Raw genomic sequence first — 12,174 nt, forward strand, 5'->3', positions numbered from 1 at the left:
AGGGCTATTGAACGCTCATGTGTTTATCTTGTGGCAGGATGGGAATGTTGCAAACTTGTGAGCTGCGGGAGGCACTGGGCTAATTTGAGATTTGTTCCTAGCCCTCGCCATGCGAATGGTGTCGCTGCGAGCCCAGCAATGAAGTTCACTGTGTTGTAGCAGACTGCGCAGTCCCCGAGTGTGTCAACCCGGTCTATGAACCAGAGCAGTGTTGTCCTGTCTGCAAAAATGGTAAGAAAGAACCATGTTGGCTTTAACAGAGATATAAAGGAAACATTTGATTGAAATGCTGTTGCTGGGTTTGCTTCCATTGGCACAGGCCGGTCCTTCTCCTGGTGCTTCAGTTACGGGGTGAAAATTTAAGTCGCCCTTCCTGGCCTATATCTTCTCCTGGAAGCAGATGGAATGACTGGCTTGACAAAGGTTTTATGGGACTGAGTCCTGATATCAGTGATTGTTGTTTCATTTCTTCATTATTTTCTCAAAATTAGTCTAACAGAGAATCAAATACATGAGAAAAGAGAGAATGTTTGTCCCTGCATTAACAAACCAATGGTTATTATCTAAGGCCAAGGGAAAACTCACCAAAATCAATGACAGAACTTTTCCTGTGGCCAGTAAGACAACCACCAAAGCCCAGAACATTGTTAGGTGTATGCTGGAGTTTCTGTGTAGCACTGGGCCTCATTATCCCGCTGAAGTGATTTCATGAATTAGATTCATCCATACTTTCAAGAAATGCTTTGGAATGACTGAAAATACCTCTTTGGAAAATAAATCAGTTTCCAAAAGGTCTCCCGGGCTGTGAGTACACAGCCTGTACTCCCATAAGTCTCTGAAAAAGCCTTTCTCCTAATGTAGATGTGAAGACATATTAAAAGGTAAGGTAGCTGCACATAAACCTTTTCACAGCTTTCTAAACATGTAAGAAATGGCTACTTGGATTCATCTGCTTGTGTTTAGAATTCACTATCCGTATATATTTGCTCTTACGTACATCACCATTGCTGGATAAGAGTAACGGTTGCTTTTGTACTTAAATGAAAATGTTGGTAAATAAATAACATTTTCAAGACATTTTCTGCTCTGTAAAACAGAGTAAAGGCAAAGAGTTGGAAACGTAAAATACTTTTACTGAAGGAACTTGAAAAATTTAAAAATGTTTGGAAAATTATGCCATAAATATTACTTCAAATCCTGAGGTTTGTATCTGTATTTTTTTTCAAAATTATTTTGTCAGATTTTCATTTAGTTTTGTGTTTCTGTTGGAAAGCAGAAAATGTTTGTAGGAAATCTCATTGGCTTGTTTTTATGGCTGAAGTTCAGAGGAGAGGTTTGTTACCCAGCTCCATGCACCCCCTTTGTGTACAGCTGTGTTTGGGTGTGAGGTTTCTCATCACACTCACCAAGACTGGTATCCTGTGTTGGTGACTTGGGGGTACCACTGGCTGTCCCCAGGCCTGTCACCAAGCTCAGACACATTCACACCCCAACAAACACCTCTGGAGCTTGTGTGGCCTCTGTGCTCCCGTCACATGTAGGGCACCTTCCCAAATCTCCTCATTTACAGTGCAGCACATCCCATCCAGTCTGCATCACATGAATCCCACCTGTGAGCATCCCTGAGGCTTCCCAGGAGTGCCGGCTCAGAGGGGCTTTCACAGCTCCAGGGGCTGCTGGATTTCTCTCCCAACCCTTCCCCACCATGACCATTTCCCCCAGGACCATGTGCCCCCTTTGGGAGTTGGTGACTTTCTGTGTTGCAGTCCCCAACTACCCTGGTGACCAGGGGTGAGGAGCATCTTTCTTCCCAGAACAGCCAGGGGGAAAGGGAAAGAGCAGCTCCTGCTGGTGGGGGCAAGGACAGGAGGACAGGAGGAAGATCAGCTGCGTGCTGACTGGACTGTGGGACACAGTGAAGTCATTGGAACCCTCCCAGGGAAGCCAGGAGGCTTCATCTATGGTTTTACCAAGTCTCTCCACTCCTCTCTTCGCTCATCTCTTGGGAATACACATAAAGCTCTACATGTGAGACCTTTTTTAGGCAGGGAGGTATTTCTCACCATCCCCATCAGAGCAGCCTGGATGCCTTGGGAATCCTGGTCTCTGGGGCTTGCAGCACAGCTCAGCCAGTGGAGGGTCGTGGCTGTTCCTTGGGATGCAGGAACATGTCTGCATGGGGGTGCTGTGGGGGGAGCTGAACCCCTCCTGGCGTCCCAGCCTGGCTGTAGGGATGGAGACCCCTCAGCTGGGAGGGCTTCCTGCTCCTCCTGCTGCTGCTGGGGCTGACTGGCTTAGAGTTGGCCCAAGTGGCAGTTTTGGCTGTGTCCTTCACACATGAAGTGAAGAAATTGGTAGGCACCAGGGCAGTTCCTGTGTCTTGGGGAATGATGATCAGAGTTTGTTCCTGCTCTTGGACATGGCTGTGTGGTGCACACCGTTCACCTTTCTCTTACACTCTGGGAGATCCAAGTGGAAGTAGCAGCCATTCCTGTGCCTCTCCCCATCTGAATCCCTCTGACACATCCTAATGAATGAGGAGCACATTGTTTTCAGCTCTGTGTTCATCTTGAGACCAAAATTTTGTCTTTCAGTCCTCTGCTTCTGCTGGTCAATTAAAGCTCAGTTTCACAAATTCATGAAGATAACACAAGCTGACAGACCCACTGAAATGACTGAAACACCCCTTTTTAAATTTTTTTTCCCTTCCATTCAGTAGCTTTTGTCTTCTGCCAAAGTGGTGAAGACATAGTGCTGTGTTCTGGTGTGATAAAAAGATTTTAGTCCATGAGGCTGTAATTTCAGACTGACAAACAGAAGATTTCAAGGGATACAGTTGTTGGGGGTGAGGGGAGTAATCTCTGTGCTGCAAATCCTGAATTCAAAAGCTACCCCTTAAAATTTTGGTACGGAAAATCCTCATTTTAGGTTAAACACAGCCCTGCATCATTTGCTGCACTCCGCTAGGAGCATGGCTTGCCTGCTTGTTTAGCTGTTGCTGCTATTAATGAGAGAATAATTCTCTTTCCATAGAGTCAGATAGGTTTTCATAACCTTATTAATTACATCCTGCCAAGGGCAGAAGTGCTGTGATTCAGTGAGCACTGGAACAGGCTGCCACAGAAGCTGTGACTGCCCTATCCCAGGAAGTGTCTAGGGCCAGGTTAGATGGGGTTTGGAGCAACCTGTGATAGTGGAAGGTGTCCCTGCCCATGGCAGGGCATGGAAGGGGATGATCTTTAAGATCCCTTCCAACCCAAACCAGTGTGGAATTCTGTGATCCTCTGATAATGCAAAAAATCTGTTGATTTAACATTCCTGCCCTAAAGAGTCATAGAAAGCCAATACTGATTTCTCTCCCATCATTTAAGAGCAGTCTGAACAAATGGCTTTGGAGATTTGTTCCTTCTTGGCCAAAGAAATGAAATTGTTATCTCGTGCCTCACTAACCACAGCAGCTCATTCAAGGCTGGCTGTTCCTGGCAAAGGATACCACATTCCTTGGAGCATGCAGACTTCACTGGGAGGTTCAAATTTGGGGTGAAGGAGGCAGAGGACGTTTTCTCCTTCGTGTCCTATCATCCACTTTGTCAGAATGGATTTTAAGGGCGATGGCTCCAGGTGCTGCGCAGCATTTCTGTCACAGAGATGAAAGGTCACTGGATTTCACGTTTCCTGGTAGTGACAGACCACAGAATTATGGCCTCGAGTTGTTATTTCCCATCCCTGTGACTTCTCCAGACAAAAGTGTGTCACTGCTGTTAACTCTGTCCTCTACGGGATCTCCAAGTGGCCTGTCACTGCTAGAGTCCAGCTCGTGGTGCCACACCTGTGTCCCTCCTGCCCCAGCTTCTGCTGCATTTCTGTGGGCACATCCCCCACTGCACTTGTGCCAGAGCCTTTCCGAGCCAAAATTCCCAGCAAGGGCTGCATGCTCCCGTGGCCAGGGCTGAGGAGGTGCCTATGGGGTGTTCCTGGGCCCTTCTCTCCATTCCCAGACCTCTGCTTGTCCCTCCCCATCAACCCACCCACTGCTGTGGGGTGAGCCCTGCTATCGGTGGGGTGTGTGTGTGCTTTAACTCCCTTCCTGTGCATCACTTGGAGGTTGCTCTTCCCATTCCCTTCAAGCCTTTGGATGTGGTCTGGGAGTGGTGCAGGATGCTGGGATGGGGAGGCATCCCCACTGTATCATCCCTCACATCGTTTCATTAAACGTTTCATCATTTAATCCATGATCCAGATTCAGTGGGTTCCTCTGCTTTGCCAGCTCCAAGCAACTCTCACCTACTGCAGTGCACAAAGGGAAAAATTCCCTGTGTTTCATTTTCCTGAGGGATGAACAAAACAAATATTACACATTTTTGGGTTGGGGTCTGGTTTTGCCTCAAATTTAATTTTTGTTGTCACCAATCCTCATCAAAAGAATTTTTTACCCAATGAGCCAGGTAAAAGCCAACATGTCCACAGTGAAATATTCCCTGGCAAGTGTGTTTACTCAGCCTGGGCTTCTGAAGACATTCGTGATGGAATACTGGGCAGCAGGAAGACATTTTGTAGATAATCTGTCACTGAGCCTTTAATTAAAGTTTTAAATTATCACAGTTGATACAGATTTTCAAGTAAAGAGGCTGATCCTGCCATCCACACACAAGTAAAAGATCCCTTTGACCTTCAACAGATTTTACAATGGTAAAATAACATGTCTTCATGCAAAGCTCTTGTGGGTATTTATTATAATGTGGTATAAATATTAATAAATACCTACAAATATCTTCATATTTGAGGGCATGAGCACAAATGTGAGTAAATAATTTATTTCCATGCATATAAACCCACATTTTACCTAAGCTGCTCTCTTAATTTACTGAAATATAAACTCACTGCTCATTATTTCTCTGTTGGAGTTAATTTGAAATAAGCATTCTGCACCCCAGCCTGATCCTGCTGTAGCACAGTGTGTCTTGCTCAGGAGCCCCCCAGGGATTTTCCCAGCCTATTGAAGCCTCTCCTTTGGCAAACAAATCCCTGTTACACATGTCCCTGAGTGAGCTTTGCATGTCTCTGGGTAGAGTAACACCTGGGGGCAGACCTTTGATGCTGCCTTTTCTTAGCAAGTGCTATGAAGAAATGCGTTTTTCTGAGTGGGAGATGTTTGGGAGTGCCCAGGGGTGTCCCTTTGGAACAGCTGTGCTGTGGGCAGTGGGGCAGTTGGTATTCCATGGGCCAGGCTATTCCTGTCCTGCCCAGCCAGTCAGAGGTGGTTCATGAACTTCATCTCCAAAGTAAGCAGGGCAGGAATTCCTGGGTGCCACAGCAAGAGGCAATGGCAATGCAGTCATGGAGCAGAGCTCTTCCTTCCCAACCAGGGACAGTCAAACTCCTGCCCTGAGATTGCCCTGGGAGGGCAATGGGAGCTGCTCACTTTGCAAAACCCTTCAGGATTCTTGTTGTCACCCACCCAAAAGGCTCCATCTGAGTGTAAATTCCTGTGGGTGAAGGTGATGGATTAACAGTGCATGTTGGTAACCAATACTGACAAAAACCCTTCCCCACGTGGTCTCTGTTGTTCCAAATTATTGCTGTCTTGAAAAGTGCCAAGGATTTAATATGGAATAATCCAGTGCTGGTGCTTTATTGCATAAATGTAGCTTGTTATTTATCTGCAAGATGTGGATCGCTGAAGCTCCAGGTCATTGTTTTGGAAAGCTTCTGCTTCCAACTTGATCAGTGACAAAAAATCAAGGAAGCATGGAAAAAATACTAAAAGTTTGAGGAAAAAAGAGGGAAGGATTTGGGGACAGGATGTTTTGTCTGCCATTTGATTATATACAACTGTTGGAGGATAAAGGCGACACAGAAATTGTGGCAAGAGGATGAGAGAAGACTTCATGTTCATTTACGTTGTGGAAAACAGTGATTTGGAGCCATGGGGAGATCCCTTTAGAGAAAAAAAACAAAACAACAAAAACAAACAACTAAATAAAATTCCTCTTCTAATTTATTTCAGGAATTCCTGAAATGGCCAGATTTTAAGATTGCACTTAAACCCCCTTCAGTCACAGTCTATGCAATGTGCTGGTTGGTTGTGCAGATGCAAGGGAATGTGCCCAGCCAAGGAGAAGAAGTGCTCCCCACGCTGGATTTTGCTGGACTCCACCATCCTCTCCCCAGGTCCTGGCAGCTGAAGGAAGTAGCATAGCTTAGCCACGTCACCCTGCATGGTTGTGAAGTACTGATGGCAGCCAGCTTTTGGGGCATTTGGTCACCCCCACGGCCACCACCCCCTTCAGGTGTCAGCCTGAGCGGCTGCAGGAAGGACTGGATAATGTTCTTTGTGATGACCAGCAGCAGTGTGAACAGCAGTGCCCCCTTAGCTCAATTGAAGCAGTGATTTGATTACCAACAGAGGAAAGAAAGGATCAGTTTGCAAGCTGGTAGAAGATCAAGACTGAAAATGAGGAGGTGTATTTGTGCCAGGCACACACCAACCTGACAAAATACTCCAGTGCTTGCTTTACTCTTGTTCCTTGAGAAGTCATTTCCCTGAAACTGATTTTCAGTGGAGCTCATCCATCTGATCACTTCAGGCCAAGGAGTTAAAGGCGTGTAGGTGCTGAACTTGCTGGTAAGAATGAGGCACAAAAGCATCTGTCAAGAGCTAGTTCCTCCATTGCTTTGGAAATCTCCAGCACTTGGATTGTCCAGGTGCTTAAATGTCCTGCTGACTCAAGATTGGAAGGTGTTGGAAGAGGCCTCTATAACAGTGAAAAGCTTTGGAAAAGTTGAAACCTCCAAAATTAGGCATCCTGATTTTAGACAGCATCAGGGAGGGCTGAGTTGAATTTGCCACCTTGTGAAGTTTCAGAGGGAGAGGAAAAGCCTTTAGAGAACAAAGAAGCCCTGAATGAGCAGCACTTTAATGTGATTAAGTCCATCCCACAGCTCAGTGCTCACACAAAGCCGGGGTGCTGGGCTGTGCAGTGACAGGGATGCTGCTGGAAGAGCTCCATTCCCAGGGAGCTGCAGCCTGGAGCCAGCAGGACAGCAGCCCCTGAACCTGGTGTGTTCACCTGCACGGGTCACCTGCTGCTTCTCAAGCCTCTGTGTTCTCTGCTTCGGCCCAGCAAGCAAGAAAAGGATAATTCACAAATTAAAGACAGCAGGAAAAGGCTCTGCCTGATTGCTGAAGGCCAGGCAGGAGCTGAAAGCTGCTACCCTGAATTTGTACCCCAGGTCCTAACCACGCTTCTGTGCTTCCACCACAGCGGAGCTCAGATGAATGTAACAGGCACCCTGAAGATCAGGGTCAGGGAGGATCATGAGAAGCCATTTGTGGGACAGGACCAGCTCTAAAGATCTCCTTCAGCCAGACACTGCTGTCAGAGATGTGGGAAACACGTTACCCGCTCTGCATTACTCTTCAAACTCAGAAATATTTATGAAGAAGCTTTTGCTCATCATGATTGTTCCCCCTTGGGGAGATGTTGCTGAAGTTTATGTGCACTGGCCTGTGAGAGTGGTAGTTCAAGGTTCACTATCATCATGGCTTGTAGAGAAGGGGAGGGTTAGGGGTTTTTTTGGGGGGAGGGAAGAGTTCCTAGATTCCCACTGGGAAGCCAGGTTCTTTTGCAGAACGCAAGGAGCCTGGACAGTACTGAAATTAAAGCAGGCATTGTGTTGCTGTTTCCCACCTGGTCCTTGGTGTGACTTTAAAATACCAAAAGTGACTTTATGATCCAATGACATTGCTGTAAATAATTTTGCTGCAAGAGAAGCTGAAAGCCAAATCCTGTGTCAGTGTCACTTGGTGTAAAACACAGCATTGTTTTACTTTGATTTACTCCAGCTGAGGATCTGACCTGCTGATACCTCTGGTGGCTCAGAGGCACATTGCACGAGGCTGGGGTGTTTTGCATGGTCAGGTTTTCTGGAAGGATTTGCTTTGACTGCCCTAGAAGGTTGGGATTACGAAGCATATCTGTATGAGAAGAGTGGCAGACACTGTCTTCATGTATTTCTAATTTGATTAATGTTTAATGCTTCTTTATTGGAGCCTACACATATGTAGAGTAGAGGTCTTTAAGAAGGAGTTGACTTATTTCAAATAATTTATGTTTGAGCTGCTCCTTTTATGTGAAATGCAGACTTTACAGGGCAAAGAGACTGTAATGAAAATATGAATTAAAGATTAGAGCTAAGCAAGTCTGAGAACACTCAGAATTAAGAAAGACGCTTACAAGTTTTCTCCTCCTGCTTCCCTTCCTTCCCTCCACCTTTCGCACATCTCCATCCCCTCTCCTTTGGCAGGGTGCTGCATTTCAGGGCAGCCTTCTGTCCCTCCCACACAGGCACAGCTGGGTGAAGGATGGCAGGGCAGTGATCTCAGCCTGGCTGTTACTGTGTGGCCAGCCTCTCACTTGCCAACTCATCCATCTCTTTGCCTGGAAAGATTAAAAAGGGGGCTGAAAATGTGTTTTTATTCATCTCTCTCCCTGATTTGCTGGTGAGGTGCATCACCTGGGTAGAACAACAATAAGTGCAGTTGTGGTGGAGCCGTTTGCCAGAGGGACCCTCAGTTTGGTGCAGCACAGCCAGGTGAGGGTGCAAGGACACCGTGTGCGGGTGGCAGTGGTGCTGCTGTGTGACAGGGGTTCCCATAGGACGGGGAGAGGCTGGGACAGTGCAGCCATCACACAGCTCCCATTGTGCAAGCTGCTCTGCTGTCCACAAACATCAACACCTATTTCCTTCCCTCCCTTGGCCCACCCCCTCACTCCCATCTGCCTTGCTTCATGCTCTGGCTGTGCACAGGTGCCTTCAGCTGTCAGTGCAGGTCACCAGGCCCAGCACCAGGGCACTGCTCCTGCAGCATGAGGCTTCCCTTGGCTCCATCCCTGCAGCACAGGCTGCAGAGGAGCTTGGCTGGTGCAGGGCTTCCTTTCTTGCTCTCCTTGTTCATGTTTCGAAAACCCTTCTGCAGCGTTGATCTGAATTACTGCCCAAGACTGAAGAGCTGAGGCTTGGTCATGAGCAAATAAAATCCTGGTGGGAATGAGGAGAGGATGTTGCTTTCTTTGCTGTGGCTGGTGGGGTTGGCCTGGGTCAGTTCTTTGCAGCTCTGGCCATGTTGATGCAGCTCAAGGATAGAGGAGTTGCCCATGGGACCCTATCAGCACTTTGTAAAGGGAAGTGAACTCCAGGATGTCCATACTCCACTTGTACCCACTTCTGGAGTCATAATCCCATCAAGGAACTCACTGAGGAGTTAAAAGAAAAAGGAGTCATCATGGACCAGTACCACAATTGATGCAAACTGGTGTAACTCATTTTACATCAACTAAGCCACAGTCTGTCCCAGTTACAAATGTTTTGTACAAGTAGTGCTGGTAGGGAAGCAGTTTGTTAAAATAAATAGAGCAGGAGCTGATGCTTCAAAAAGAGGACTGCTGGTGTCCTGCCCAAGGATCTGTTGGGAGCAGTGGGTCTGTGTGAAGATGAGCACACAAAGTTCTCCCCAGGCTGTCAAAGTTCTGACTTTTTTCACTGCAGCTGCCTGAAAGTATTTGAAGAAGATGGGAATATGTTGGCCAGAAAATGCTGATTCACTGAAACCTCCCTGGGAAAAGGGCCAATTACAGCAAACTCGCTGTTTGTACTTTAGAAAGGTTTGGGGAAAAACTGGAAGTGATGAGATGCTCCATTTAATGCTTCCAGAACAAACTCCCTGAAATCTGGGAGGATAAAAGGGGTGACATGGTTTTAGATGTAGATCTTTATTTTATACTTTTGAATATTTCAATGGGGAAGACAGAAACAAAGGGGCTTTTTGCCCTGTTATTTCAGACAGCCTGCTCTGATTTTTACTGAAAGCAGAAAGTGTTTGCACCTTTGACTTTCCCTGCCCAGGTGAGCAGGAGAGTAACAGGAGAAACAGCTTTGTCTGTGATGGGAAATATCCTTCCTGCTTGGTTCTCCCTCTCACCTGGTAAGTAACCAGGTCCAGGATTGATGGAAGCTGACAAGGAAAATGGAAAGGGACTATTTACAAAGGGCTGGAGTGGCAGGACAAGGGAGAATGGCTTCCCACTGACACAGTTTAGACATTCAAAAGGAATTCTTCCCTGTGAGGGTGGGGATGCCCTGGCACAGACTGCCTGGAGGAGCTGTGGCTGCCCCATCCCTGGAAGTTGTCACCATGTGCAGAAAAAGGGCTGCAACACCCTGGCAGTGGCTGATCCCCTCCCAACAACTGCCTGTGATACAAGGAATGCAGCAAGAGGGAATTTCTAGTTACTTTTCAAGCTGTGCCAAACAAAAAAGAAATGTATTATTACAGGCAATGTCAAACTGTAGTTATTAAATTGAAAATTAGATGGGAAACTGTGATAAAAAATGAAAACCTGCCCACTATAGTAACGATTAGATATATTTGCTGTGTTTTGTACAGAAACCACTTTTTGTCTTGGCTACATCATGCCCCCCTAGAGAGTAAATACGCTGTGATCCAGCCCCTGAGGCTGCTGTAAACTGGCCTGGCTGCCTTGCTCCAAGGGAAACATCCAGGTTTTGTGTGCAGCTGGGGGTCTGCCCCCTCTCTCATTCATCCTAACAGCTCCACAGTGAAGGTTTCACATGCACAAAAGGAGTCGGGGCCAGTTCCTGTGCCTGCATAAACTCCTCCTTGGACAGTTTCACCTGGACTTGAGAGACACTCTTGCCCAAATGGTTATTTGTGTTTCCTAGTTGGATCAACCCCTGAAATAAAGGTGCCTACTTTTCTTTACAGATTTAGCTAATTCTTATTTATGGATCTAAAGGCTAGAGGAGAGCTGCTGAAAGAGGAGTGGCCTCCACAGAAGGAATTACAAGCCCCCAGCAAAGAACACCCAGGACTTTCCTCGCTCCTCTGCTGCGTGCACAGCATTTTTCCAGTCCTGTGCTTGTTTTCTCCCTCAGGAAAGTGCTGCCTGCACTCTCCCTCTTGGGTTCATGTGCCCAAGCTCCTCTTTTAACCAAGTCTTAAAGCAGCAGGAGAGGAGAGGAGAGGAGAGGAGAGGAGAGGAGAGGAGAGGAGAGGAGAGGAGAGGAGAGGAGAGGAGAGGAGAGGAGAGGAGAGGAGAGGAGAGGAGAGGAGAGGAGAGGAGAGGAGAGGAGAGGAGAGGAGAGGAGAGGAGAGGAGAGGAGAGGAGAGGAGAGGAGAGGAGAGGAGAGGAGAGGAGAGGAGAGGAGAGGAGAGGAGAGGAGAGGAGAGGAGAGGAGAGGAGAGGAGAGGAGAGGAGAGGAGAGGAGAGGAGAGGATCAGCTAATTAAGAGCAGTAGCAGTGGCAGTGGTTGGCAGGTTCTCGTGGGATGCTGACAGTCACCATCAGACTGCCTGGGACAACCTGTGCCAAATAGGCTGGGCTCTTTCACCCATGGATGCACCAGCATTCCAAAACCCTGGGTGAAAGCTTCTCCTTGCTGGATTAGGATTTGCCAGACATGAAGGTGAGGCTCAAAGTGCATCAAGAAAACGTGTGCCTTTTGTTCTCCTGACTGAGGTTTGGGCTTTCTAGACACAATGTGCCCTGGTACAGGAAGTGTTGGCACAGGGAAGTGTGCAGGAACCCAGGGATTGCATGGGCTTGTTCAATGTTGGCTCCAGGGAGGGGCCAACCCAATGGATCTCATCACTGTGTGCATTAATAGGGCACAGCTGTGGGGGTCAGCAAGACATCATTGACTTTCTGTTCTCCACTAATTTGTTGGGCAAAACTAATAAAGTAAAATCCCCCACATAAGCTCATCGTGTCACAAACTTCACCAGCAGGTGAGGTGGGAGCAGCAGTGGGTCTGGCACTGCTGGCAGGACTGGCACCTGGCAGCATCCAGTAGGAATCTTGACAAATGCCATGGGCACTGCATCCCAGCAGTGTGTCCCATGTGTCCCATGTGCTGCAGTGTCTCCTCGTGCACTTCACCCCACGGTGGCTGAGTTTCTGCATTTCTCAGCTGAAATCAGCTGCTGTGTCGAGCATTTTGGCAGGGGGGGGATCTCTGGGGCACAGCAACACTTGGACATCAGCACCCACAAACCATCACAGAACGGTTTGGGTTGGAAGGGACCTTGAAGATGATCCAGTTCCATGCCCTGCCATGGGCAGGGATGCAGTAGCAGTGTGCCACATTGCAACT

At 47.5% G+C, this 12,174-nt stretch overlaps 1 protein-coding gene across 3 annotated transcripts in view; it reads left to right on the forward strand.

The window, feature by feature from the left end:
• VWC2L (von Willebrand factor C domain containing 2 like) overlaps positions 1 to 12,174 on the forward strand; it is a 46,056-nt gene that overhangs the window by 18,937 nt on the left and 14,945 nt on the right. Inside the window, exons 3-4 of one of the 3 annotated variants that reach the window (XR_014956819.1) lie at positions 102 to 231; positions 6,008 to 7,529. Coding sequence is in view for 2 of the 3 variants with exons in the window: in XM_021537218.3 (XP_021392893.1) it covers positions 102 to 231; positions 6,008 to 6,033 (156 nt within the window). In the remaining variant the exon portion in view is untranslated. Of the gene's footprint in view, positions 1 to 101; positions 232 to 6,007; positions 7,788 to 12,174 lie in introns of those variants that run through there. The other 2 variants (XM_021537218.3, XM_021537217.4) reach the window with 2 other exon arrangements.

This window comes from Lonchura striata, chromosome 7 (assembly GCF_050655825.1).
Source record: "Lonchura striata isolate lonStrDom1 chromosome 7, ASM5065582v1, whole genome shotgun sequence".
In the NCBI taxonomy this organism is placed as follows: Eukaryota; Metazoa; Chordata; class Aves; order Passeriformes; family Estrildidae; genus Lonchura; species Lonchura striata.